This window comes from Pseudochaenichthys georgianus, chromosome 15 (genome assembly GCF_902827115.2).
Source record: "Pseudochaenichthys georgianus chromosome 15, fPseGeo1.2, whole genome shotgun sequence".
Lineage (NCBI taxonomy): Eukaryota > Metazoa > Chordata > Actinopteri > Perciformes > Channichthyidae > Pseudochaenichthys > Pseudochaenichthys georgianus.
In genome coordinates, this window is record NC_047517.1 from 21,420,228 (window position 1) to 21,444,763 (window position 24,536).

Here is a 24,536-nt window from a genome sequence, read left to right on the forward strand (position 1 = left end):
TTGTGTGTCTCAAAAATCTTTTAGACAGCATAATTAAAAGGAACCACAGTGTTGTTTTTGCTGAAACAAACTCTTTTTAAATGAGAGAGAAAAACCTTTTGTGTATGACTCAAAGTAAACATGCCTTTTCTGCTGCAGTCTTTTTACCTACAGTATCTGAATACATTATGCATCATTTTCTAGCTTGTACAATGTTGCTTGTATGCAGTGGGAAATAAGAATTGTGCACAGGGAGATTTTTTAAATTAATTTTTAGGTTATCTTTATCATGTGATGTCCTCTTTAAAGTACACACTAATTAACAGTTTATAGTTAAATGTAAACTTAAAGGCTTATTTTCCTCTGTTAGATCTCAATTAGATAGATATATATGGAGATATAGATAGATAGATAGATAGATAGATAGATGGAGATATAGATACGGAGATATAGATATGGAGATATAGATATGGAGATAGATAGATATGGAGATATAGATAGATAGATAGATAGATATGGAGAGATAGATAGATAGATAGATAGATATGGAGATATAGATAGATAGATAGATAGTTAGATAGATGGATAGATATGGAGATATAGATAGATAGATAGATAGATAGATATGGAGAGATAGATAGATAAGTACTTTATTGATCCCAATTTGGGACATGTTTGTGTTGCAGCAGCATACAAAACAAGACAATGTACATAAGAGAAATCAAGACACTAGAAATAAACAGTACAAAAATATTTCTGAAATAGAAATAAAATAGCATTAAAAAGTTAAAAAATATACATGTGGAAAATATACATGTGGAAATACACATTTCCAGTAACAAATATAATGCAGGGTATTATATATACATTAATTGTGCAAGAAATTGATTATTCAATATTAAATTGAATATACATGTAAAATTAATCCTAGTTATTGAATTTTTCAAACTTTCGGGTGGTTTTCTGTTATTGTCTCATTCTTTAATTTATGTTGTGTATTATTGTAGTGTTATAGACTTCAAGATATTATACTTTTGACGCTTCTTTCAAAGCAACAATATGTCAGTACGGCATCAAGTAGTTGGAAGTGATTCTTTTCTAAACAGGCTGGTGCCTCCTGTGTTTTTTCTCAGATGCCGTCAGCAGGTCCTGCATCAGGGAACAGCACCACAAGGATCTGTGATGCTGATGCGCCTGAGGGTAAGTGTGTCATCACTGCTAGCACAGCAAGGTAGCGTGGCCCAACAGTAAGATGTTGGAAGAACTTACAACACAGCATCAAAGATTTATCGCTCACAAGTCAAGCCTATACCAGAAGAAGCAAAGGACAGTGTTCAACCCGGCCTCTCTGTGTAGAACACAGCTCAGTTGTCTTAATACCATTCATTATTCAGATGAGGGAATAATACCAAGGACAAATATTTACTAATGCTGTACTCCTGCCGTCTCCATGCCAACACTTATTAGAGTAAATCAGCCATGAAAAACATTAATGTGTGAATGTACATCCTACCAGTTAGCTTTATCACAATCATTTATTAATTTGCCAGAAAGCTAAAATAAGGCTCTTGTCAGTGCGGGAGCTGATAAGTTTGAATTGCCATATTCAGTTATAAAGCCAGAGATAGTTTTAATTATGTCTGTGTGGCAGTCTGTCAGTCAAAAAATGTAATGAATAGAATCGCTTTCACTTATAAGTCTAAGCCTATGATATCAATTATTTGTGCATAGATTGTTGCACCTTGGTAAACCTGTCACATATAACCCCCCCATCAGTTTACCCCAGTCCCCACTCTATCTTCAACCTGTTTTGAATGTTTGTTTTTGTAAGGGAGGTCTATTAGTGTGGGGAGTCATTCTTTTTTCATTTAAATGAAACTAGGTGTGGGTCCATAAATGCTCTCCCAGAAGACACGGAAATGCATTGCAATTAGAGTAGCTAATGAGTGATGATGGGTTTAAATGTCAAATATTTAATTCATATTTTGAGTAAAGGTCACATTAAAACAGTTAAATAAAAGTGGTGGATTCTCACAAATATTAAGCATAAATGATATTTCCTATATACTTATTTTGGCTGTACCAGCCCTTAAGTATTGTATAACAGTTATATATTTGTGTAAATAAATATTGTTTGGTCATTTTACAAATACTTTCCTTCTCCGGACTCTTAAGTTTCCATTTTGTTTACATACAGGTTTGATTTTTGTTCTACTGTAAGTTAAAAGCAACAGCTGGCAAATCCCGCCAGTCATTCATTTATTGCTGAAGAGTTCCCCTTAAAGATGTTCCCTCTAATAGCTCCCATTAACATTAAGAGAAGGATGTGAGTGTTGGTTAGCAGAACTGCTTAAAAAACGTTTTACCAAATATTCCATTAGCCTATAGCTGTTTTCAATTTCAAATGGATGTTAAATCGCCGGACTTTTTAAAAGTTGTTGCTACTGCTCGTATTAGTTATATTGAAGTTAAAGTATAGGGAGTAGTGGCGTACTGATGCTGCTGCATTTGTTCACAAGTCTTCAAGGCTAAGAAATACTTTATACGCAATAGATTGAACTGAATCTACTTCAATTCAGAACACTGTAATTCATATTCAAAGCCACATTGTATGACATGCCATTTGTTAGTGGGCACAAGGTTCTTCCCTTTAGAAGTGTGGATAATATTATTTAAAAAAAAAAAATGCTGCATATAACTAATGCTGCATATAACTAATGCTGTTGATATATTGTGCTTTTAAGGGTGTCTATTATCATCTGGCTGGGGACAACAGCTGGAAATTAACCATGTTGGCTAAAGCTCCATTTACTGTTTTTTGTGACAGTTGATCAATGGGGACTGTCCACGACACTATAAACAAATAAACTAAACTAAACTAAATAGGAACACCTTCAGACAATTAACTAAACTACAGACAAAACAAAGAAAGAACCAGAACCATTAGCATGTTTTCTTTGTCTTTCAGAAGAGGCTGTAATTTATGGTTGGCGACGATATCAGGGTTATACAACATGGAGGTGCTAATGGACTAATGTATTTGGCATTTGAAAGAAGCTTACCTCTTTGGGCCAAGTTCTCATGAATATATGGCACCTTTCACACAAGGTGGTCGTCGCTATTTCAAGGCTAGACGGTATTTCGTTTTAAATTAATGTTTCTTTCAAATCAAAACATTTGGCACTACGTTGCCCTTAAACTGAGGATAATTTACCTATCTAGACAATAGACAACTCATATAATTATATTAGGGCTGTCAAGTTAACGCATTAACGCAAACAAAAATTAACGCCACTAATTATTTTAACGCATGTGTATTTTTTGTCCTCGGCCGCCCCGTAGTTTCAGAGCGCATCGAGTTTAAAATACCATCTACAAGCTGATGCTGACAGCTTGCGGCAGACCACACTTCCACGCTCACCGGCAGGCCCTGACTGGCCATCGGGAGGACCGGGAGGGTGTGTGTATGTGTGGCACGAGCGAGAGAGAGAGAGAGAGACCTTGTGTATTGTTGTTGTTAGCATCTGGTGCTAGCTAGCTGCGCTAACGGATATAAGGAGCTGTTTAAATGAAAACAGAGGAGCGACATTTCGCCGACAACTGCGCCGAGCACTTGACTTTATGCAGGAAGACAGACAGTGGGACATTGCACGAACAGTCAGCACGGATAGTGCACGCAACATGATTGCAGCGTCCAGGCAGCTCCCGTTCGAGCATATGCCTTGAGTTGCAAAGCTCCAACGATCCATCACAGTGTCTCTACACACACGCACGCACGCGCACACACACACGCACACACACACGCACACACCCACAGACACACGCTTTGTATTGTATTATTGTATGAGAGAGGTTCCAGGTTGAATTGAGGCGAATATTTGTAATGTTCAGAGGTTGTTGTGTTTAATATTCATGAGAATATTTGTCATTGTTCAAATGATAATAAACATTTGCATAAAGCATATTTGTCCACTCATATGTTGATAAGAGTATTACAAACTTGAAAAATATTCCTCTAAGGTACATTTAGAACAGATAAAAAATGTGCGATTAATTTGCGATTAATCGCGATTAACTATTTGAATCGACTGACAGCCCTAAATTATATATATAATAACAACTTCGACTAAAACTATAAAGGAAATGCAAATAAAATACTTTTTGTTGATACATACATTTGCTTTCAATTAATCCAGCTATGTTTACTTGGTACACTAATGCCAAAGCTGCCAACATACATTAATTACAGAAATGACAATCCCCCATAATGCTCTTGTTTACATCACTATTCACACATTGATTTGTGTTTTGTTTTTTTACGCAAACAAATCATTTGTTTCTCGTCCCACAACGATTACAACCAACCCGACAGATTCATCCATGATTCTGCACCGCTCTGTCGTGTTGTTTATTGCTCTCTGGAAGTTGTATTGTAGAGTATTTCACTAGAAGAGAAGCCAAAAAAGCTGTAAAGGTTGAGCTAGATTAAGAAAATTACAACATTTATAATAATAATTTGTTGTTGGCACCACAGGATGCTCAATTAGTAAGAATGAGTTGTTTGTGTTTGCCCTAGCAGTGTTAATTACTGAGAGCACATGTCAAAGTATAAGTAGGTGCCAGGATCCCTCGGGCAATGGCCACGAGTATTTCTGCTCTCAGTTTAGGAAAAAGGTTCATATTTTTGCCATCTTGGAAATGGCTCCTGCTTTCATAACAGCCGTTGCACCTCCTACCATGAGGAGGAGGAAGTGTCATGCAGAGACAACACATGTGACTGTAAGGGAATATAATCAGAAGCTTACCGATTCATACACTGTAGAAAGTAACAGGTGAAATATTTCATTCCTGCAACTCTTTCGTACATAAAGTAGAGAGCACCTCATCATGCTGTGGTGAAATTCGTTTTTTATTTATTTATCTGTAGCAGTATAAAGGCACGGAGAGGGATTAAGGGGCGAAGACTTAATGGCTATGTGCCAGTCAGTCCATTCATCTCATCTGAATGTCTATCAATAATCTGTGCTCTTTAAATAATGTATACTTAAATTCCTGTTTGCATGGCCCATTATTAAGGACCTAAACTGATGCTGTTCCACTGATAGGAAAAAGGCATTTCTTTGGTTCAATGCAGGTTATGTACATGTTATTATAAAATAATGTACAATACAAAATACATAGAAGAGTACAGTATGTACAGTACCTTACCCTATAATACCTACATTCATATTATCTAATCCTTATCATGTTGAAATCTGTAACATAATGTATAATATTCAAATTCAGTTTCCTTGTATTCATCTTTTGCTATTTTAAATGTAGAGCCATAACAGCAAAGCATTAGGCAGCGTACTCTATCTGTATGCTTTGTAAAAAATAGAAATAGTATACTCCATGCCATGCTCCCTCTCCTGTGAGATTTCTTTTTTGTATTTGGCATGACCAAGAGATTCACAAACTTAGATATGCATTGACACATTGCTGTAGATGTTAAAATAAGAATGGGTAGAAAATGGCCTCAGATTGAGAAGAGGCTCTGGAGAGCATCACTTTGTAATAACCCTTAGTGTGGCACTGGATCAAACCACAGCTAAGGCAAAAGAGGGTAGAAGTCAAGCTGCTGACTGATTGGCCGGTTGGTCACAGTGATGTAATGACGCCAACATCTTGATGAGCAGGTGCTCGCTGCCAAGCTCTCCATTATCTTCTCTAAGGTCATTACCACACCATTACTCATTTGGAGTATGTACTCAAATGGAAATGAATCCTTAGGAATTAGTTGCTATGGCCCCAGACAACCTGAACTCTGAAGTCTACTATGTGATTTAGCACGGGGTATAAAACGGATTATAAGCAAAAGAAGAATCAGAGTATCGGCACAGTAGTGATACTGCTTTCCTCCTTATTTAATCAACTGTTAATTCCAGACAGGGAAAAGTTCAATCTTATTCCATTCATTTTCACTCGTGCCATTGACACACACTTCAACCCATGCTGCACTTAGTCCAAATGTGGTTTTAGTAAATCACTTTATTTCAAGTCATTTTATTAATGAATCCCCGAAAGATGTATGTCTTCGTGGAGTCTTGCTGAAAACTTCTCAGCATTAGACAAGGCTGCTCTTTCAAATGATTCTTTCTACCATGATGCTCCCGCTGCTTCTCATGGTGGGCGAAGCGCTTTGATCGCAGACTGTGACTGGCATCAAAGTTCTTCAACATCTACCACCTTACATACTTGTACTTGATGATTTCCATTTATGTTGTATTTTCTTTGGCTGCAAATGATCTTATTTTAAAGTTGAGGATTGTTAACTGTTAATGGACCATTACGAATTTAAAGAAGTTCTAATGTCAGTAATTGATGCATTTGATTTGACATCATTATGACCACTTTCATTATAGATTTATCTGTCTTTATGTCCATTTTAATGATCACATGATGTGTCTCTGACTAATGATTTTAATGACATTCTGTCTACCACTCCTGACAAAATGTCTTCCCATAACAATTATCTTAGGTCGATTGTGTTACACTCTTTAATAAACCCTGTGCATCTTGTTTACATTAAAATGCACATTTTAAAACCTGAGTATGTCAACAACAACTTAATTCCTAATGGAATAGCGGCTCCGACACTTTTCAGCAGAGTTTATTTCACCCTTCATATCAATAGATCCAACCACATGTTTTTGTTTTTGACACAGTAACTACATTTACCAAGAAATGCCCTCTGGGTCATCGTTCCACTTTTCCTGCTAATGATTTTCTTGCTCTTTTCCACCATTAAGGTCGACACTCTCAGTTACACAATTATAATTATTGTGGTATTCGACCCCTCACGCCCGAGCCATTCTCTAAATGTCTCGCTGGAAGTTCAAGCTGAATTTTAACTATGCTGAAGTCCAGTTTTCAGCTTAGAAGATATAGCACATTATTTCTAGTTTGAATCCCTGTGAAGAAACTTTCTAATAAAGAGGAGGGTTTTTTTTTTACACTGTGGACTGCGGCTGGTTTCCTAGCAACTTGCCAGTTTCCGCTGCGCAGTTTGAAAGAGCTTCAGGGGGAAGATGGTCATAATTGTATGTGTTGCCTCTGAGATGTCAGGTGCCTAAGCAATTTCAACAGGAGGCTCCCTGAACCCCATCACAAATTAATAGTAATTTTCTTTGTATCGAGGGGATCATCATCAATTTGGATTACAATGGAATGTGTCAATCAAAAGCTATTCTCCTTAAGCATCTTGTAATCCACAGACACCCCTTACCTTTTGAAGGAAAATACACTTTCAAATAAAATCTGTTTGATTAGTATTCTGACAAAAGACCTCTACTGTGAACTAATAGAATAAAAACACTTTCTGAACAGGGCTACAAATAAGGTGTCATTAAAATGATACTCTTTGCCGAAAGCTGCTCTAATTGGTATTTTTCAAGTTTTTACCTTGAAAAAAAAGCTCTGAAAAACCCACTACCTGCCAAGCACAAAACAGCAAATAGAAAACCTTAGGGAGCAGCTGGTACACATAGTGGAGCATGTGACGTAATGGACCATGTATTTCCCTCAGGAGATGGTGGAGACCAAAAATGAGATAAAAATTGAGTGAATATTTGAAACTTCTAAATATTGAAAGGGTTGTTGGCAAGTTGTGTGATTGGCTAGAGTCAAATTGCTTTGGAGATGTATATCTAGGAAACAAGATGCATATTGTGAATAGCAATTATTTTCTTTTTATTGCCATCTCTGTCTTATAAGGATGTCTTACTTAAATAGATTTTTCTGCAACAAGCAAAAATGTGCTTTTGTGTAAACTGTATTGACAATATGAGAAGCCAGCGATTTGAAAATAGTTCAGTGGAAGGAACATCAACATCCTCAAAGGACTTTGCGATGAAAGTGCTCTATTGCTTTTAAGGCAGAGAGAAAGTAAAAGCATACAGTGTAGGAACACAAGGCCTTGCTGATAGAGACGCTTTCACAAAGAGCACCGTGTGTGTGTGTGTGAGTGAGTGTGTTCAGGGTTTTCTGTTTGTATTTGAATGAGATGAAAGTTATACATTATGCATCAGGCTACACAGGGCAGCACTCACCCAGGTATCATGAGTCAAGGTGACATTTCCTGCACTCGCACACCGTGCCCGTGCTCTTATCGGGGAAACGGTAATGATTTCAAGGTGAAGTGGGTCAGTGGTGTACATGATAATATATTTAGGCAGACCACTGTTGTGAACCATCTGTAGGTCCCACTCGGAGCCCTGCAATTGAGGCGAGCAGCTGGAGAGCTACAGATGGCTGAGGTACCAGAGGAAAAGAGAGGGGGTCATGGGGATGCAGCTAGACTAGCTTCTTCTATTATGCCTTGATCTTGGTGGAGTACGAGCTGATTGCTGGTACATCCTCAGCTGCTGTGTCTATGTCATTTGCTCTAATGGTGAACACTGAAGAGGAACACTGAAAATGCTCACTTTAATGGCTCATCTCTAAACCACACTGAGGTCTGATTGTACTGCTCATGGGGTTCAAGGCAGTGTGAAGAGCTGTGGAAGGAACAGTGTGATAGGAGCAGCTCAGCAGGGTTAGCGTTAATGCTCCAGATGGCTCTCGAACATAGCCAGACAGAGCGTTTCGTCTCCACTTTGTTGAACGTCTCTCTTTCCTTGTTCTGTTGTAATAATACAAGTCTGATTAGGAGTATATTGAAGTCACTTTTTCCTTTTGTTGCTTCAGTGTACATGGTAAGTTAATTAATACAAGTGATCTGAAGGCAAGTCGGTTATTTTTTTCACCGCTTCCTTTTTCTCCCTGTGTTTTCACACAAAAACAATTGGAGCACAGACGAATGCATATCATTGGCACTTGCCGCACTTGACGTCATCAGCATTTCCCATTCCTGCCAATACCCATGCATGCACATAAAGGGGAATGACTCAGCTTAAGAATTCTTAAATTATTCCTGCCGTCTATGCCAGACAGATCAATAGCAGGATCAAGTTCTGTTAAAAACTGGAGGGCTGAGACTCAAAGGTGATGTCAAGAGAATAAAGCACAGAGCGGCTCCACAGACACAGAAAGCCATTTGGTTTTTTTCATAAGAAATAAACAAGTTTTTGGTTTTGATGTGTTTATATGTATGATCACAGAGCCTAGTCAATATTGATTGAACTGTTCTTGGTAATAGCACATTTCAGAGTAAAGGCTTGTTTATCTCGACCAAGGCTGGTTTCAGAGGTGCACCCAGAGAAATAGCTTAAAACTTCCTGTCAGGTTCAAATTGGTTTATGAAATAGATATAACTTATTACATTCACTTTCAAACACATGTTACCTTGGTGAATAAGTGAGTTAGTTTCTGCTTAGGAAACAAGGTTAGCTTGCTGAGAAAGCTTTTCATACTTCTTGCTAGGGAACTTTTCCATTTACTGTGTGGAAAGGACATCACAGGTAAACTGAAGTGTTGTCTGGACTGGTTTATTCATGATTGTGGCTGCACTTAGTTGTTGGATATGAAAGGCGCATCCAAACAGCTTCAGCAAGACATCAATCAGCATGTAGTCCTAATGAAAAGGGAAAAATAAGACATCCTTCACATATTTTGAACTTAGATTGAGCCCAACGTATACAACAATACGATTTTTTTATTTTTGTTATAGCTTATTGAATATTTAACATCCTGACTATTGAGATCTCTTGTAAATGTAGTTCGGCTGTCTAATGTAATAGGGCTTTTATATTGATGTTGTCGTATGAGACTTGATATAAACTTATATTGTGTATATTGTTATATAGTAAGTTTCTTTTCCTGATTTTAAAGGCTGCATTATAGCTAAATGCTCACATTTTCTACACAATTCTAATATAAACTTTGATCTGCTTAGTCAACAAATCCACATAATTGATGAATATTTCTCAAAGATCTTATGTGAATATTCTGTGAAGGCTTCAATGGTCGGCCCTATGATAGTGTAAAAAATATGGATAAGAAGATAATAGATTTTTTTCACTTCGCCCAGCCCTATGATAGATGTCGTTTCACCCTAAAGAGGACACTATAGCAAGTATGTCTTAAATTCCATTTCACATAATAATCTTGAGAGTTTGAGAGGGTCCCAAATTCATTTTAATCCTCTCTCCGAGAATCGGGGTTTCATGCATAACCCATAACCTATGGTTCACTGTCTTCACAATTTGTTGGTGTCTCTTCGCGTGTCACGCTTTTACCTCTGAAATGTGTAACACTGGTTATTTTTGATGCAAGGCTCTACTAAATGTTAGATCATCCCTGTTTTATCGACTGGTTAAGCCACATTCACTTTGACAGTGACATGGATTTCCTCTTTTCAGCAGGCCGGTTGTCTTCTTTAGTTATAGTGACACATCTGCCCGAGGCACTGCTCCATAGTAATGGCAGCCTGTTTTTGGCTCTTAAGTGACTGAAGAGCCATTTATAACAAAGATGTATAACAATAGCTACACTTGTGCATTTATAAACCCCCATCTAGCAATATATGTCACCTTTTATTGCACTCATGCTGTTTTTCCGGAACCAGTTACCTCAAAAACCCTGTTTCCTCGGGCTGTCTGTCTGTCTTCGTCCTGTCGTCACTCTTCCTCTGTGCCAACCATCAGTCACTCTAGAAATCTATGTTGTGCTTCTCTCTGCAACGATTCCCTCTACTTCCTTCAAGGGTTTCTGTATCAATTAATCAAAACTAGAAAAATGCAGAGGTTGTCAAGGTGTGATATAGCAAACTTTTAAATAAAATATTTTCATTTTAAAGAGGATGGGATTCTTGGCTAGACTGACCAAGAATCCCTTTTGAACTAGAACAGCTCAGTTTTTACAATTTTAAAAATAACAGTTATATCTGTTTTAATGCAAATTCTGATGAGCTGAGAATCGTTGATTTAAAATGTAACTTCACTCATAAGAAACTGCTGAAGGTTTTGGCAATATCGCAGCCTTCTTCAGGAATGGCAAAGAAACTTAAACTTGAGTTTCTGATAAGTGTTTATAAGGACAGGAATGAACCTATATTATTTTTAATTCAGATTTGTAGGTAGGACAGTCACATTTTATCGTTGTAAAACCGTTTTTTCATCCGTTTCTATTACATGAATAAATTAATCTTTTTGTTTTTATTTTGTTAACCAACAACATATTGGCCAAACTTTAGTTGCCTATTTATTGTTAGATACATATACGGTATTTCCATTGGTGTTCATTGGCTTCATGCAGAAATGTTACACCAGAAAAACAGGTGGAAACTAATTTCTTTACCACTTAATTTAACATTTTCCCTATTTAAATATATTCTGTTAGAATATCTGTGTTTAACAATCAGGGGACCCTTTGTTGAATACAAGTACAAATCTGTTGTATAGATGAAATGATTGAATGCTCCTGTTTTCTCCGTCCCTTTCAGACCAGTGCACTGTGACAAGATCATATCTGTTCCTCCATAAGTTCTGGTTCTTCAGCACCATCTACTACTTTGGTAACTGGGCCTTTATCGGGGTAAGTCCAAGGATGTATACACAATGTCATCTCTTTAATTTAAAGTTGAGTGAGAATCATAGTTGATTGTTCTTTCTTTTTTTGAGGGGAGAAACATCTCAGACAATATCTCTTAGATATTAAACATATTGACATTATTGTTTTTTTATCTTTTGAGCAACTAAACATTTACAAAAACAAGATCTATTAAAGAATGTAATTTAAGTTTAAAAGCAGTTAAACAGTATTTTCTTCAGGGGGAACAGTGTGAGAGCCCAGGCACATCATTTCATCTCTTCTCAGAAAAATGATTTTCTGCGCCCAGCTAATCTCCTCAGCAAAATATGTAATAGCCTCTCTCCTGGTGCTGTTGATGCATTCTATTGATCAAATGATCCTCATGAAATATTTCCTGTGTGCTCTCCTTTATATATTTTTAGGCTTTCCTCGTCGGTCTGGCGGTGTCGTGCTGCAGAGGGAAGAAGTCTGTGATCGAAGGAGAGGTGGAGGCCGACGACTCGGACTTCAGTGATGATGAATATGTGCACTAATAATCAGTCTATATTCCCCACATAACTTAAAAGGGACTAGAAGGTGCAATTCAAAATGGATGTCAGTGATGTATTGGTTTTAAGGAGATATTGTCGTGGCGTCTTGTGGATTCTAGTCTGAGTTGACTCATCCCTCCTCTACGTGAGACTACTGGTACTGATGATTGCTTCTTATTTGGTGAATTTTAATAATAACTTTGGGATTCTGGGAGTGTCCTCCAACGTAGTCCTACCTTGAGAATTCACTTGACTTGAACACTGACAAACATGTTTAAGCTTTATTTGAAACTTTTATTTAAACTAACTTTGTACCTTCTCTTAGCACTCAGGCCCTTTACATGGTTACTTTTTGACCACCTTACCCCTCACCCACCTTTACAGAGACAGAACACATTTAAACATCCACAAATTGTTCTGTGAGATTGTTTCTTTTGACTAAGAGATTGTTTCTTAGTCAAAATAAAATCATTCTAGGTGTTGACAGAATTAACATTCAAGCTTTGTTTTGCTTGTTTTGTCTGAGGTTAAATACAGTGCTAGATGGTTTGCTGTTTCTTTTTCTCCGCATTTAGTCATTTGCTATCTCAGACCATTATTTGGACGAACGTTACTGTACCTGTACCTGCACTTTGTGAAATGTAAAGGATCAATCGCAAAAGATTTGAGTTATTCTTGACTTTGAATGGAATTGGTTCAACAGCTTTTTGCTGCCTGTGTTGAAAGAACATGAGGAAAGTGTGAAAACTAAATTGAAACGGAATAATCGAATATGGATGTGATTTTATTTTAATTAGAGTACTTTATTTTAGAGATAATAAACAGCAGGCTTGTGAACTATTAATGGCTTTTTATCAGCTATTTTTTATTTGTGTATTTAGAAGTGTAAACATGAATAAATACAGTTTAATTAACAAATGATCTGAACATATTTATATGGAAACCAAATACTTGTGCCTCGTGAATGTATAGCAACATGATGGGCACACACTGCTGTACGTGCACGTGCTACTTCTAGCCTGAATCTGATGAGTTAAAGGTAAAGTCTGTTTACCTGCAGTTAGAAATGTGGTTATATGATGACAAAAGCTGCACCACTTATCGTTTTCGCCTGTGATAAGAATGCTCTTGTGTCAATATTGAATAAAATCATTTTAAAAACACTCTTTTCTTAAAAAGATAGTAGTCATTGAACGATAATATTGTTCTGTTTTTACAGAGAAAAGCAATGTTTCTATGTTTAATTCAAATGTGTTTTAATCAAGTAGATCAAAACCAAATGTGATGTGCTCTAGAATGAGTTATTTCTGTTGTACCAATTTGTTAGTGAGTTCTACATTCAAAATGTCATTTAATTAGTTCAGAGTGATTTGGTAAAACACTTCTTATTTCTAATGACTTTTATTACTAGAACCAATATAATTTATTGCAACACAATAAAGGAAGCATCTTTCCAGATGGTGTCAAAACTGTCTGCTTGCCTTAAAGCAGATTTGCAGCGCTGCTTTATTCGAGTTTTCTCTAATTTATCTTCAGTAGTCATAACAAGGAGTACATTACTACATAGCTCTATCAGTAATTCTGTGAGAGCATGTGTATTCTGCTGCTTTCAGCTCAGGTTTTGACATTTTTAGAGGACTAAGGAAACATATCAAATGAAACTGACAGTTAAATACAACCCCTCTGTAAATTAGCATAACTACTCAGTGGCTGTTTCGGAACGATTTGCATAAAATGTTGAGTACATGTCAAATTAGAGTTTGGGGTATGCAAACCTTGTCATAACTATTGTGCAAGCTTGCTTTGAGTTAAACCAGTATGTGATATGCCACCCCCTCATACACTAATAAACCAAATAAGCCTTGAGCCAAAAACACAGAGCCCCAGAACTCTAGCAGAGAGGATTGTGTAATCAACCTGTCAGATCAGAGGGATCTTTGCTGTTCGGAGTGCAACCTACCTTGTCATACCCCTTATTCAAAAGCCTGACTTGTCTCATCGTTCTTTTCCTTCCTCTATCTCTTTTTAGGCATTATTTGCAAGTTTGTTTATGAAAAATTAACTTATTATCAAGGAAATATGTTCAGGAAAATGTTATATTGGCTGGGAGCCACACAATAAGAAGGTAATTATGGGCAATACATAACAGATTAATTTAGGGTTTTATTGTCAAACATAAGTGTATGGTCTTTGCTATTTGAAAGTTTTTATCCAAATTCTGTTTGTCATTCATGCTTTTGCACCACCTTTTCTTAATTTAATTTAACTCTTAATCAACTCTTTATATGTATGACGTTTGCAGTGACACCCTATGATGTAAGCGGGTGAGATTTTAAAATAATGTTTCAGATCTTAAAAATAATTGTATTCCAAAAACAGATCTATATTATACAGTCACTAGACCAAGAAAGTAATGGAATGCTAGACTCAATTTGGTTAGGTGCCAGTGTGTGTCCCGCCTGGCCATCCAACTAATTATTAGTTAGACAATTGAAATAAAGTAAAACAGGTGTATTGGCTTGAGGATTTACAAATTCCAAAAAATTGATTATCAGACATCACAACTCCAAAAAACTAAATAAAAACTGTCCACTCTTTGGGCTTTTGACAAAGAGGAAAGTCAAGTTTATTTTTACTGAGGCAAACCCTGTTTTCATATAATGATTATTTGAAGTACAGTAATACTGAGAGCAGCTTTTTACATCATATTTCTGCTCCACAGGATGAAGGAACATAATTTACCATTGTACAGTGCATGGTAAGTACTTCCTGTGGAGTCCTACAAAGTTTAATTTCAGAACTTTTTATTTAAGGTCAATAATACTGGAAAGTACAGTTCTAGTTTTGTATTTAATTGTAGCTTTAGGCCACCAATGGTTCTGCCCAACCCGGTATCACGGCAAGACGTGAACATGTGACGATTTACCATGCTGGGAGACGTGAAGATGTCACGATTTCAAACGTGACAGTTACACGGTATTGTTAACCCATGTTAACCAGTGGAGAAATAACCGGAAATACCAACCAAATGCTACTCCGACGTGTCCCTTTCTATCAGCTGTGCACCGTTATGGTGTAAATACAGCCTATCTACCAATTGGATCAAATATAAAAGTCAGCCGAATTAGTGTTGATACTGCAAGGAGACGTATTGTGTGAAAAGAAATGTAAGATGTTGTTTAATTGCTTATATATTTATGATCCACGTCACATCTTCAGTTTTGGCAGCAGTTCTCCTGTTTGTCTAGAAGTCTTCTCAGCAGGGCTCTATAAATAGAGAATTACGGTAGATATGTAATATTTAATGCAGCCGAACCGTGTATTACAATGCCGTTATGTGATGACTTTCAAAGAGAAAAGAAAGCACACTCGGAATAAAGCATTATTGTATTTTTAAAAAATGTATCAGATTTCACATCACATAAACACCAAATCCCAGCATGCATTGCGGCTAAACCATCCAATCATCGAGCTGAGGATCTTGCCTAGTCTGTTTCCGGTTTCGTTTATGACCGATGTATTTTGTTATACACACATTCCTTCACATTTACATTTTAATTTGCATTAAAGTATTTCGTGAGGCCTTCTAACATGTTTTTAAATATAACTACGGTTGTAGTTGAAGAGTTTGTAAATTAACATGAGCCGAAGCTGTTGCCTGGCAACTCAATCGCACAACGTCACGTCCGTTAATTCCACATTCACGGATTAACATCGATTTAATACATTAATGTAGCCTTTGTTTCTTCTAAAAGAGGTGTCGACCAGCTGGGGCAACAAGAAAATCGGCGTAATCGAGTGTGACTATTACAAAATAAATCATTATGTCGGAGTAGCATTTGGTTGGTATTTCCGGTTATTTCTCCACTGGTTAACATGGGTTAACAATACCGTGTAACTGTCACGTTTGAAATCGTGACATCTTCACGTCTCCCAGCATGGTAAATCGTCACATGTTCACGTCTTGCCGTGATACCGGGTTGGTTCTGCCACATAGGGTAGCTAACTCTAACTCCAAACTCCCTGCAGTTTTTCTCCCTGTAGGATATGAATGTTTTGCTAGCCTATGAAAAAGGCTGTTTTGTATTCATCCAAGTCATGGACACATTTTTACCAAGCAACACGGCACCATACTTAAAGTCGGTGGAACGCCAAAGTTATTACAATTGATGGAGGTGAACTTGAATATTACACCACTTTTGCTCTGTCATTATGTCCTACACTTTTTCGGGATGGTTTCTGTGATTTCTGGGTGGCCCCTGGTCTTTCCTCTGGGCTTCAACTCCTCTGACAGGCCCTTGATAGGCGAACAGTTTGCCTACCCCTCAGTCATGCCTCCAGGGAGGAATGTGACGCAGGGATCAATGTGATTACGTTGATTCAGTGTTTGCCCTCAGCAGGTTAACCTCTCAGCTCTTATGGGCCTGTGGGGCCTGCCACTCATTCCCAGATGATGAATTGTCCACCAGGCTTGTCATCACGTCCCTGCACAATTTACCAACAACTAAATAATACAGATTTTCACTTTCAGACACATAGGACCTTTTGGTGGAACACACATTTGCAACAAAGACCATTTAATTTGTATTTAAAGATCTATGCATTGAACATTAAATGACAGTCATAAATCAGTCTTTGTCGTAATACTCTTGGCGAAGTCCATAGGGACTTGGCTTGGCTTTGCAACTGGAAGGTCACCAGTTCAAGTCCCGGCAAGACCAAGTGCTATCGAGGTGTCCCTGAGCAAGGCACCGTTCCCTACACTGCTCCCCGGGCGCCATTCATAGCCCACTGCTTCAGCCCACTGCTTCTTAACACTAGGATGGGTCAAATGCTTAGAAACCATGTTGTTACATAGTACCTGTACTGTGTAATGACAATAAAAGTAAAAAAAAAATTAAAAAAAAAGCAGGAAAATAATAAAAAAATCCTGCAATAATTAAGTAAAAGTACTCAGATCTTATTAATATTTGTATTTGAACTTGGCTACTGCAGAATATAATGAATATTTGAGTAATTTGTCTGGAGACCTATTTGCCCTATTTGCAGGCTGTCAAAACAAAAAGGGAATTGTGTTTTGAAAAGTTGTGTCATACTGTTGGGTGAAACTACCACATAGATAGAAAAAACATGAACTGGACTGCATGTCTGTCACAAGACCTTTTAAAACCCTTTCTGCAAAGTTTTTTAACACATAAGTGAGAACAGAGGTGGGAAGTAGTGGAGTGCAAATACTTCGTTACTGTACTTAAGTACATGTTTCTGGTATCAGTACTTTACTCCACTACTTATTTTTTTACTTCTTACATTTTTAACAGAAATACCTGTACTTTCTACTTCATACATTTTCAAAACAGGTTTGTTACTTTAGTTTTAATCTACGTTTGGTGGCGTGATCATTATTATTTAAAGTCATTGCGTGCCTATTGAGTTTAACACGATCCGTGTATCCATCATTTCCTGGTCTTCTCTAAAGAAGAGGGACCAATGAAAACGTTTTCATTTTGCCGTTGTTCAGCATCGAAACATTCATTAGACATTATTGTTCTATTATTATAAAGGGAGGTCATTTACTCTTTAAAACAGATGGTAGTTATGGGTACTTTTTACTTAAGTACATTTTGAAGCCCATACTTCTTTACTTTTACTTGAGTAAAGAAGTTTAGTCAGTACTTCTAAATTACCAGAGTATTTTTTAAACACGAGTATCTGTACTTCTACTTGAGTAAAGGATGTGTATACTTTTGCCATCTCTGGTAGAGAATAAATAATATATCTGTCAAGAAATGTGGACAACACTGACTTAAAATATACATTTTCATTTCTGCATGTGCATTGTGAAATGTGTTATGCTCAGATGCTGGTGAGTCACTACGCAGACCTGACTGACACAATTCACCCAGTAGAGCTGAGGCAGAAATCTGACCCCATACACATTAAGAGCTCCATATTTGAATACAATCAGGTAATAAATGCACATAAATTATCTCTGGAGGCACTGAAACATGTCTGATATCATCTGTCTCCAAATTATATTCATTCTGTGCATGAAAAAGTCTGTCAGCTATGCATTTATTGTGTAATTCTTATAATTTTTGGTGCAGAAAATAAGTTTCGACAACTGTATATATAGCTTGTAAATAAAAGAAATGCATTCAAAGCTAACGATGTGTGCTTTCCTGAGAAGGTCTGGTGATGTTATGTGTAATGTCTGTCTGTAGGAAGAGAACACATGTATTTGTAAGTCATTATACATTTACTGCACCAAATAAAGTCCTTTTACAGCAGCTAATAAATGCAGTTTCTAAAAGAGTGTATATATATTTTTATACATTTTATGGGTCTATTTTACATTCTGTCAGATCGTATTTAGGCCTACAATGTATCTGGGTAAAAATAAAAGCCAGTGACTGTTTCTTAAGGCATTTCACTGTATTGGACGTTTTCACATTAATGAAAATAATCTCTTACAGAGCCTCTAACAAGCAGCAGTATATAATTAACCTCATTATGTCTGGTAGAGAAAAACTAAATGCACTGTAAATTCAGACGGTTATGTCTAGACAGAGCATGTATTTTGTGACGTCATCAGAGTCCTGATTAATGTTAGCCTGTGTTTATTATCTTCCCCTGTATTCCCTTTTGTCATTATCTTCACTGATGGGGCCGATCAAAGTCACATCACCTCACCTCCTCCCTATCTTCCTCCTCTCCTGGTGGACCCCTCCTCCCTAGAGGCTGGATTCATACATTGCCGAAGTGTCAGCCGTAACCGCAAACCACCAGATGGGACACACAAGATTGTCCCCTAAGCCCTCACACCCTCCTTCCATTTGTGCTCTGCCTGGACCTGTCTGCCCAGAAAAATCTTAACTGATCTTATCAGGTGAGTCTTCTGGAGCCACAGAAACCTATTAGGAGTCGAATGTTTCCTATCCAAAATTCAGAAATCAGATAAGAGTGTGAGAGATAACCAGATATGAGGTGAGTCAGGAAACTTTTCAGTGCTGCACCTTTAACTGCAGCTAGGATCTAAAAATCATGAAGGGAATGACTAACATGAGATACAAATCATCAAAGAGGTACTGAAGAGAACTTTTAGACAATTTGCATTTTTTGAGTGAATAGGACACTGTCAATCATGTGTTTTCCAATTCATGTTCACCATCCTCAGACAGGGATAGCTGTATTTTCATGTGCAGTCAAATTCCCTTCATTGGGTTTCATACATTCAAAAGTCAAAGTGAGTAATGAGTTCCACAATCAACAAACCACATAAACTTGACACAACCTCTGAAGCAGTACGAACATATTTCCTCTTTTATTTACATTCCTTTTCAAATGTCAACATTTTTCGCTATAACTTTTGATCAGGTTGGCATTTGTTCTCATTAAAATAAATTGGCACAAGTAAAACATATGTAGACAAAAGTTTATTTACACCATACAACATTTTGTTTTTAAATATTTTATACAGAGCTGCAGATGAGAGAGCTTGCTGGGATCCTTCAAGCGGATTCTGCAGTATTAAAGTTGTGAAATATATTATTTATATAAAAGTGAGTATTATCTTTATTGCATTTAAAGCAATGAAGAATGTAGCTTGACAAACATTCATTTTAATATGACAGAAAAATCCTCTTTGCCTCCCATGTTTTATATTATAAAGTAAAAAGTGTAGTAATGGCCAAACAGACTGTTATAAACTTTTTAAAAACCTGCATAAATATATACATTGTGCTCCAGGATCCAGTTTTATGAAATCAAAACTGGATCCAATGAAGCTGGGACGACAAGGCATGTCATTTGCTTTGTGAGGTTTCATCTTGAGAGATTACCTTTTTTAGCCAATTCCTCAACAGATAATTTGAAACACATGATGGTAAATATTGTACACCAGGCTGCCCCACACTAAGTACACTAGTGAGAATACAAAAAGTAACACTGATGTTTTTTTTCCCTTTTTTCTTTTTTCTCTCTCCTCAGTCCTTATATTGTATTGGCACATAATGTCCCTGCCACACTCTTATAATCCAGATATGTATGCCAAGGCTGTTAGAAAAGTCTGTTGCTTTATTCAGTGCAAAATACATCTCGCTCTCCTCCATTTTCCTAGTTTGCATTTCCTCCTTCGTCGCCCTCTAGACCTCTGTTTGGAAGTCTCCCTCCTGGACATCTAAGGGTAAGTTGACACACTTTTCCCACTCTGCAGGTGTCATCTCCAGTGAGTCCTTGGTGTCAGATTCTAGTACATTCATAGTGGCGTAATTCTGGTACTCACAGGCTGGATTGTAGCTCTCCCATGGGTTCTTGTTTGGCATTGCCTTGTCCTGTGAACATGGCCAGTGGGGTGTGATATTAGTGGCATGACTTCCTCTGCGGCTAGACTGGTATTTTTACAACGGAAGAAAAAAAAGACATTTCCATCCAAGTCAGTGCATTCAAAAGGGCATTGAATGCATTCCTTACAATTGCTAATAGAAAATAATGGATTAATTCTATGGAAAGCATCAAATAACAAAGGATAATGACAGTGTATTAAATGTGACCATGCTTATCATGGAGTCATTAAGAAATGGTGTTTTCCCCAACTCAGAAATGTGAGCCATTAACATAAACGTGCTCTCATTGACAATCTCACAGTCGCTATCACGAATAAGGAAGAGAAGCTGCTCCCAGTCATGGGGAAATACAATGGATACTAATTTCTGCAGCCAGCTCTGTGGTAGATTCATTTTAGGGGGAACAAAGAAAAAAGGGCAGTGACAATATACTGTTTTTAAAAGAACTTGCACTGGTAGCTAAGCAACGGGCCTCAAATGACATAGTGCTGTAGGGATGATTGAAATGTGAGTGAAAAAAAAGGATTACATGCAGCCAAAAGTCTGCCTGACATTGTCTAATATGTCTGGCTGTGTTTGGTCACTGGCCCAATTCCTACTTGTTGCCTTGAATACAAAAAGCAACGCTGCTGACATGCCCGATGTCCACAGCTCCCGCCAGGTGTGGAGACAGAAGGTGGGACTTTTTGATTTGCAGCAAGATCAGAACGAATTCTCATAAAACTTCTGACTTGACAAAGAAGAAAAGTTTCCCCCTCCCACACACAGTTGCAGTAATAGAAAAGTGAACTTGAGGTAATATTTGTATAGATGTTGATAGGTTAAAAAATCTGCCATGCATTAATGGGAAAATGATGGGGTTGCTAGTAAGTAGATACATGTGCATGTAAATAAAAGTGCATTCATGGCCTTGCATTGGAATGGATGCACTCTATTGCAACAAGATTACTAAAGGACTTTCCCTGACACTGGCCTTGTGGAGAAAATGCTTCAGTGCCTTTTTTAGGGGGCAGCCCCCTCACTCGCCCCCCCGCCAGCTGCTGGCAGGCCCTCTATGTATAGGAAGGTTCACTGCCACATGAGTACAGCTACACATACTGTAACTGCTCATTTGCACAATCACACATTACGTGTCTTGCACTGGATATTTAAAAAAGGCTATTTTGATGGAGTCTATTTAATTGGCTGATTGCCACCCTACTGGATTCCTGTTACTCACCATGCTGCCCATATTTGGTATGTCTCGAAATCGGTCCAGGGTTTGAAATTTCTGATTCAGTTCCTGGAACAGCTCCATGTGTCTTTTCCTGGTGTGCATGACTTTCTGCAATGGCAAGGGTTTTTTCTTTGGTATTGACAGCCAATAATGGAAAAGCATCTTCCTCTCCACCCACTCCAACTCTGATCAATTTGTTAGTGTCATGGTAATTTACTTATAGGCCAGGTTTGAAACAAATCTACTTGTCTCTGCATATATACAAGTGGCTGCCAAAATTAAGGAAACACCAATATAATTAAAGTTAGAGGGATGGGACAGTTAAATCCTGAAACTATTTTTATTTGCCATATCTGGAGTATCTGAATTCAACATAATTCTTCATTACTGACGAATTGAGTCGTTTAGGGGTTTTGTACGTGTAAGGGAAATCCTTATAATCAAACCTTGGCACAAAACTTCCATTTAATGGGTTGGTGTGCATCGAAGCTAAAAAACAAAATGCACCCCACACCAAAATCGCTGCCAGAAGCCTCATGTTTCCTTTACTTTGAAAGTGCGCACAAGATATATGCAGTAAAGCCTGCTTAAATAATTGCAAAGGAATGCTAAAAACCTGCCAAAGGGGGTTTTGATTGTGTTTGCAAGCCAATATAATCATTGTTGAAACCAGTGGTGAAATCAGATGTGAAATGTGCAAATGACTTTAAAAAGCATACATTTTTGAAAATCAACGTATAGCTAATGGATGGAGGAGATGGAGGAGGAACAAATGTTGATGAGAGCTGTTGCCCTGTTTGTCAGCCTTGCTTTTACCTTAACTACACAGCAGGTAAATACATCTCATTGAGTCAAGGCTTTGTAACTCCAATAAGCTTAAGAGGCACAACAAGTACTCGTAAATCAAATGACAAACACAACTGCAAAATAAATTGCTTTTTTCTGCATAAAAAAGCTAGATGCATGTAGTATGGAATAAATGGTTTTACTTACCTCAAAGTCCATATCAGAATATCGTGACTTTCGTCTCTGTGAAAATAAAACAGGAAGTACTGAAGTTAATAATTGTCTAAGAAGATACACACATTAAAAAAGCTGAATGGTGTATTTTAAGGTGTTTGATGCAGCTCTGACTCCTTTGTGCTTCAACCACACGAACATATTTACCTCTAAGGAGCTCATAGATATCGTGGACCCTGTCTCACTCCTAGAAAGCCCCGCAGATTCCTCCATCTCAGCGAGGAAGTTCTTTACAGCCGTGCGCGGTTCGAAGGGCAGGTTCTGCATCTGCTCTGGAGCGCTCGGATACTGCTGCTCCAGGTTCACATTCATGTGGTCCATGCCTGACGGGCTCATATTGAAGTCAGGACTCATCTTGTAATGCATCAGCCTCTCGTGTGGCAGCGTATCCATATTGATGTTCATCTTGTTATCGTCTTTCAGGAGGGTGCCCGACCCCGACACTACCGCAGAGGCGCGAGGCATGACTATGTAGTCCGTCTCCATCATCTGGGCCTGCATGGCGTGGCCCTCCATGTCGTGGTCGCTCTGGCGCATGGCGTCGTCGGTGCACAGGTACACAGCGCGGCGCAGTTCAGCGTTACTGTCGACCATGCACTGCTGCTCTTTCAGATCACCCACTCCCATCGGCATGTGCATAGCCGAAGGCTGCTGGATAATCACTTTGGAGATGATGTTGCCAGGCAACGTAGAGTAGTTGAGGCCTTCGGGGAGCTTCTCATCTTCCTCATCATTGAGAGAAATGCGGGAGAGGGTGCCTGTGATGGTGGCTGCGCGACACGAGCCCATGTCTTGTGGAGCGCTGCAGGGCAGAGTGATACACCCATTAGTTGATGTTTTTCTGTAAGGAAAGTTGTGTCACAATTTGTCGGAGATAATCCCACATATGAATACAAGAACAAGACATTCAAGTCAATATGAAGCAATTCTCAAAGGATTGTGTACTGCAGACAGGAAAAATAACTGCTAATAAATGTTTACATTTCATCTAAAGGCAAAGGACACAACAGCAGGTATCTCTGGAGGATGTAACAGTAACTAAAGTTGTATCCTGACATTTTCACTACCATAAAACATGTAGCCTTATCATAATGTAATGGTCCTGATGACCTTTTGAATCACTGAATATTACACAGCAGTTATCTATTCAGAGATACTTTACAGTTATACGAACCCTCCAAACTGAGCAGTTTAATATTCTCCTTGTGAATCAGTAGGAATTATGTTGTCTGTTCACAAAATGTCTGCAAGCAGATTATAAGGAGTGCAACAGATCTATCTTGTCTTTTTGTTCCAGTCTAATTTCATTCTCAGTGTTGACATGGGGAAAAAACATCTGAGTCTGGTATTCAGTTTTTATACTCTGTAATGGCGCGGAACAACCAGGCTGAGTCGGGCTGAGTATGCTAAACTAGAGAGAGAGAATCGCTGGCAAGGGGCTACAACTACAACAAGATGAACATATTTGACCGTGATTTAATTGTAATACACGTTTCTAAATGATGCCGAAGTAACAACATACTGATACCGGTTAGTAAAAACCATGAATTAATGCTTTGACAAGTCTGCAGACAGACGGCAGGCGAAAAACCCTTTTAAAATACGTGTTTTCTGAATGGAGCTTGGCTAAGCTAACGTTATATATGCTCCGACCGTCCACACTCACAACAACGGCCTATACAGACATAAATAAACCAGCGACTGTATTCGCCATGACACAGGCAGTCTGTGGTTTGTACTTGTTTAACTTTTGTCTAGTTTCCGAACAGATATGAAGTGCTGTGAGCTCTGAGTGCTAAGAGCTAACGGCTGTGTTGTTTTTTGGGGCGCTCATTGAAGATGACGTCACGGCTCCGCCTACACTGCGTTACTATAGTAACTACCCCAGTTCCTAAACTGTAATGGAAGCGCAGCATTACAGTGAGCCGGGCCTAATAA

The 24,536-nt window shown here is 38.0% G+C and overlaps 2 protein-coding genes across 4 annotated transcripts in view; one reads left to right on the forward strand and one right to left on the reverse strand.

Annotated features, from left to right (window-relative positions):
• The window catches only part of lmbrd1 (LMBR1 domain containing 1), a 59,500-nt gene extending 46,317 nt beyond the window's left edge, over window positions 1-13,183 (forward strand). Inside the window, exons 14-16 of the mRNA XM_034100867.1 lie at window positions 1,113-1,179; window positions 11,402-11,493; window positions 11,913-13,183. Coding sequence (XP_033956758.1) covers window positions 1,113-1,179; window positions 11,402-11,493; window positions 11,913-12,023 — 270 coding nt within the window. The 3' untranslated portion in view covers window positions 12,024-13,183. The remainder of the gene's footprint in view (window positions 1-1,112; window positions 1,180-11,401; window positions 11,494-11,912) is intronic.
• Window positions 13,184-19,330: 6,147 nt separating this feature from the next.
• adgrb3 (adhesion G protein-coupled receptor B3) overlaps window positions 19,331-24,536 on the reverse strand; it is a 117,384-nt gene continuing 112,178 nt past the window's right edge. For 2 of the 3 annotated variants that reach the window (XM_034101257.1, XM_034101256.2), the window contains exon 28: window positions 23,166-23,439. In XM_034101257.1, coding sequence (XP_033957148.1) covers window positions 23,258-23,439 — 182 coding nt within the window. In that variant the 3' untranslated portion in view covers window positions 23,166-23,257. Of the gene's footprint in view, window positions 20,408-21,581; window positions 21,687-22,571; window positions 22,608-22,745; window positions 23,440-24,536 lie in introns of those variants that run through there. The other variant, XM_034101259.1, reaches the window with a different exon arrangement.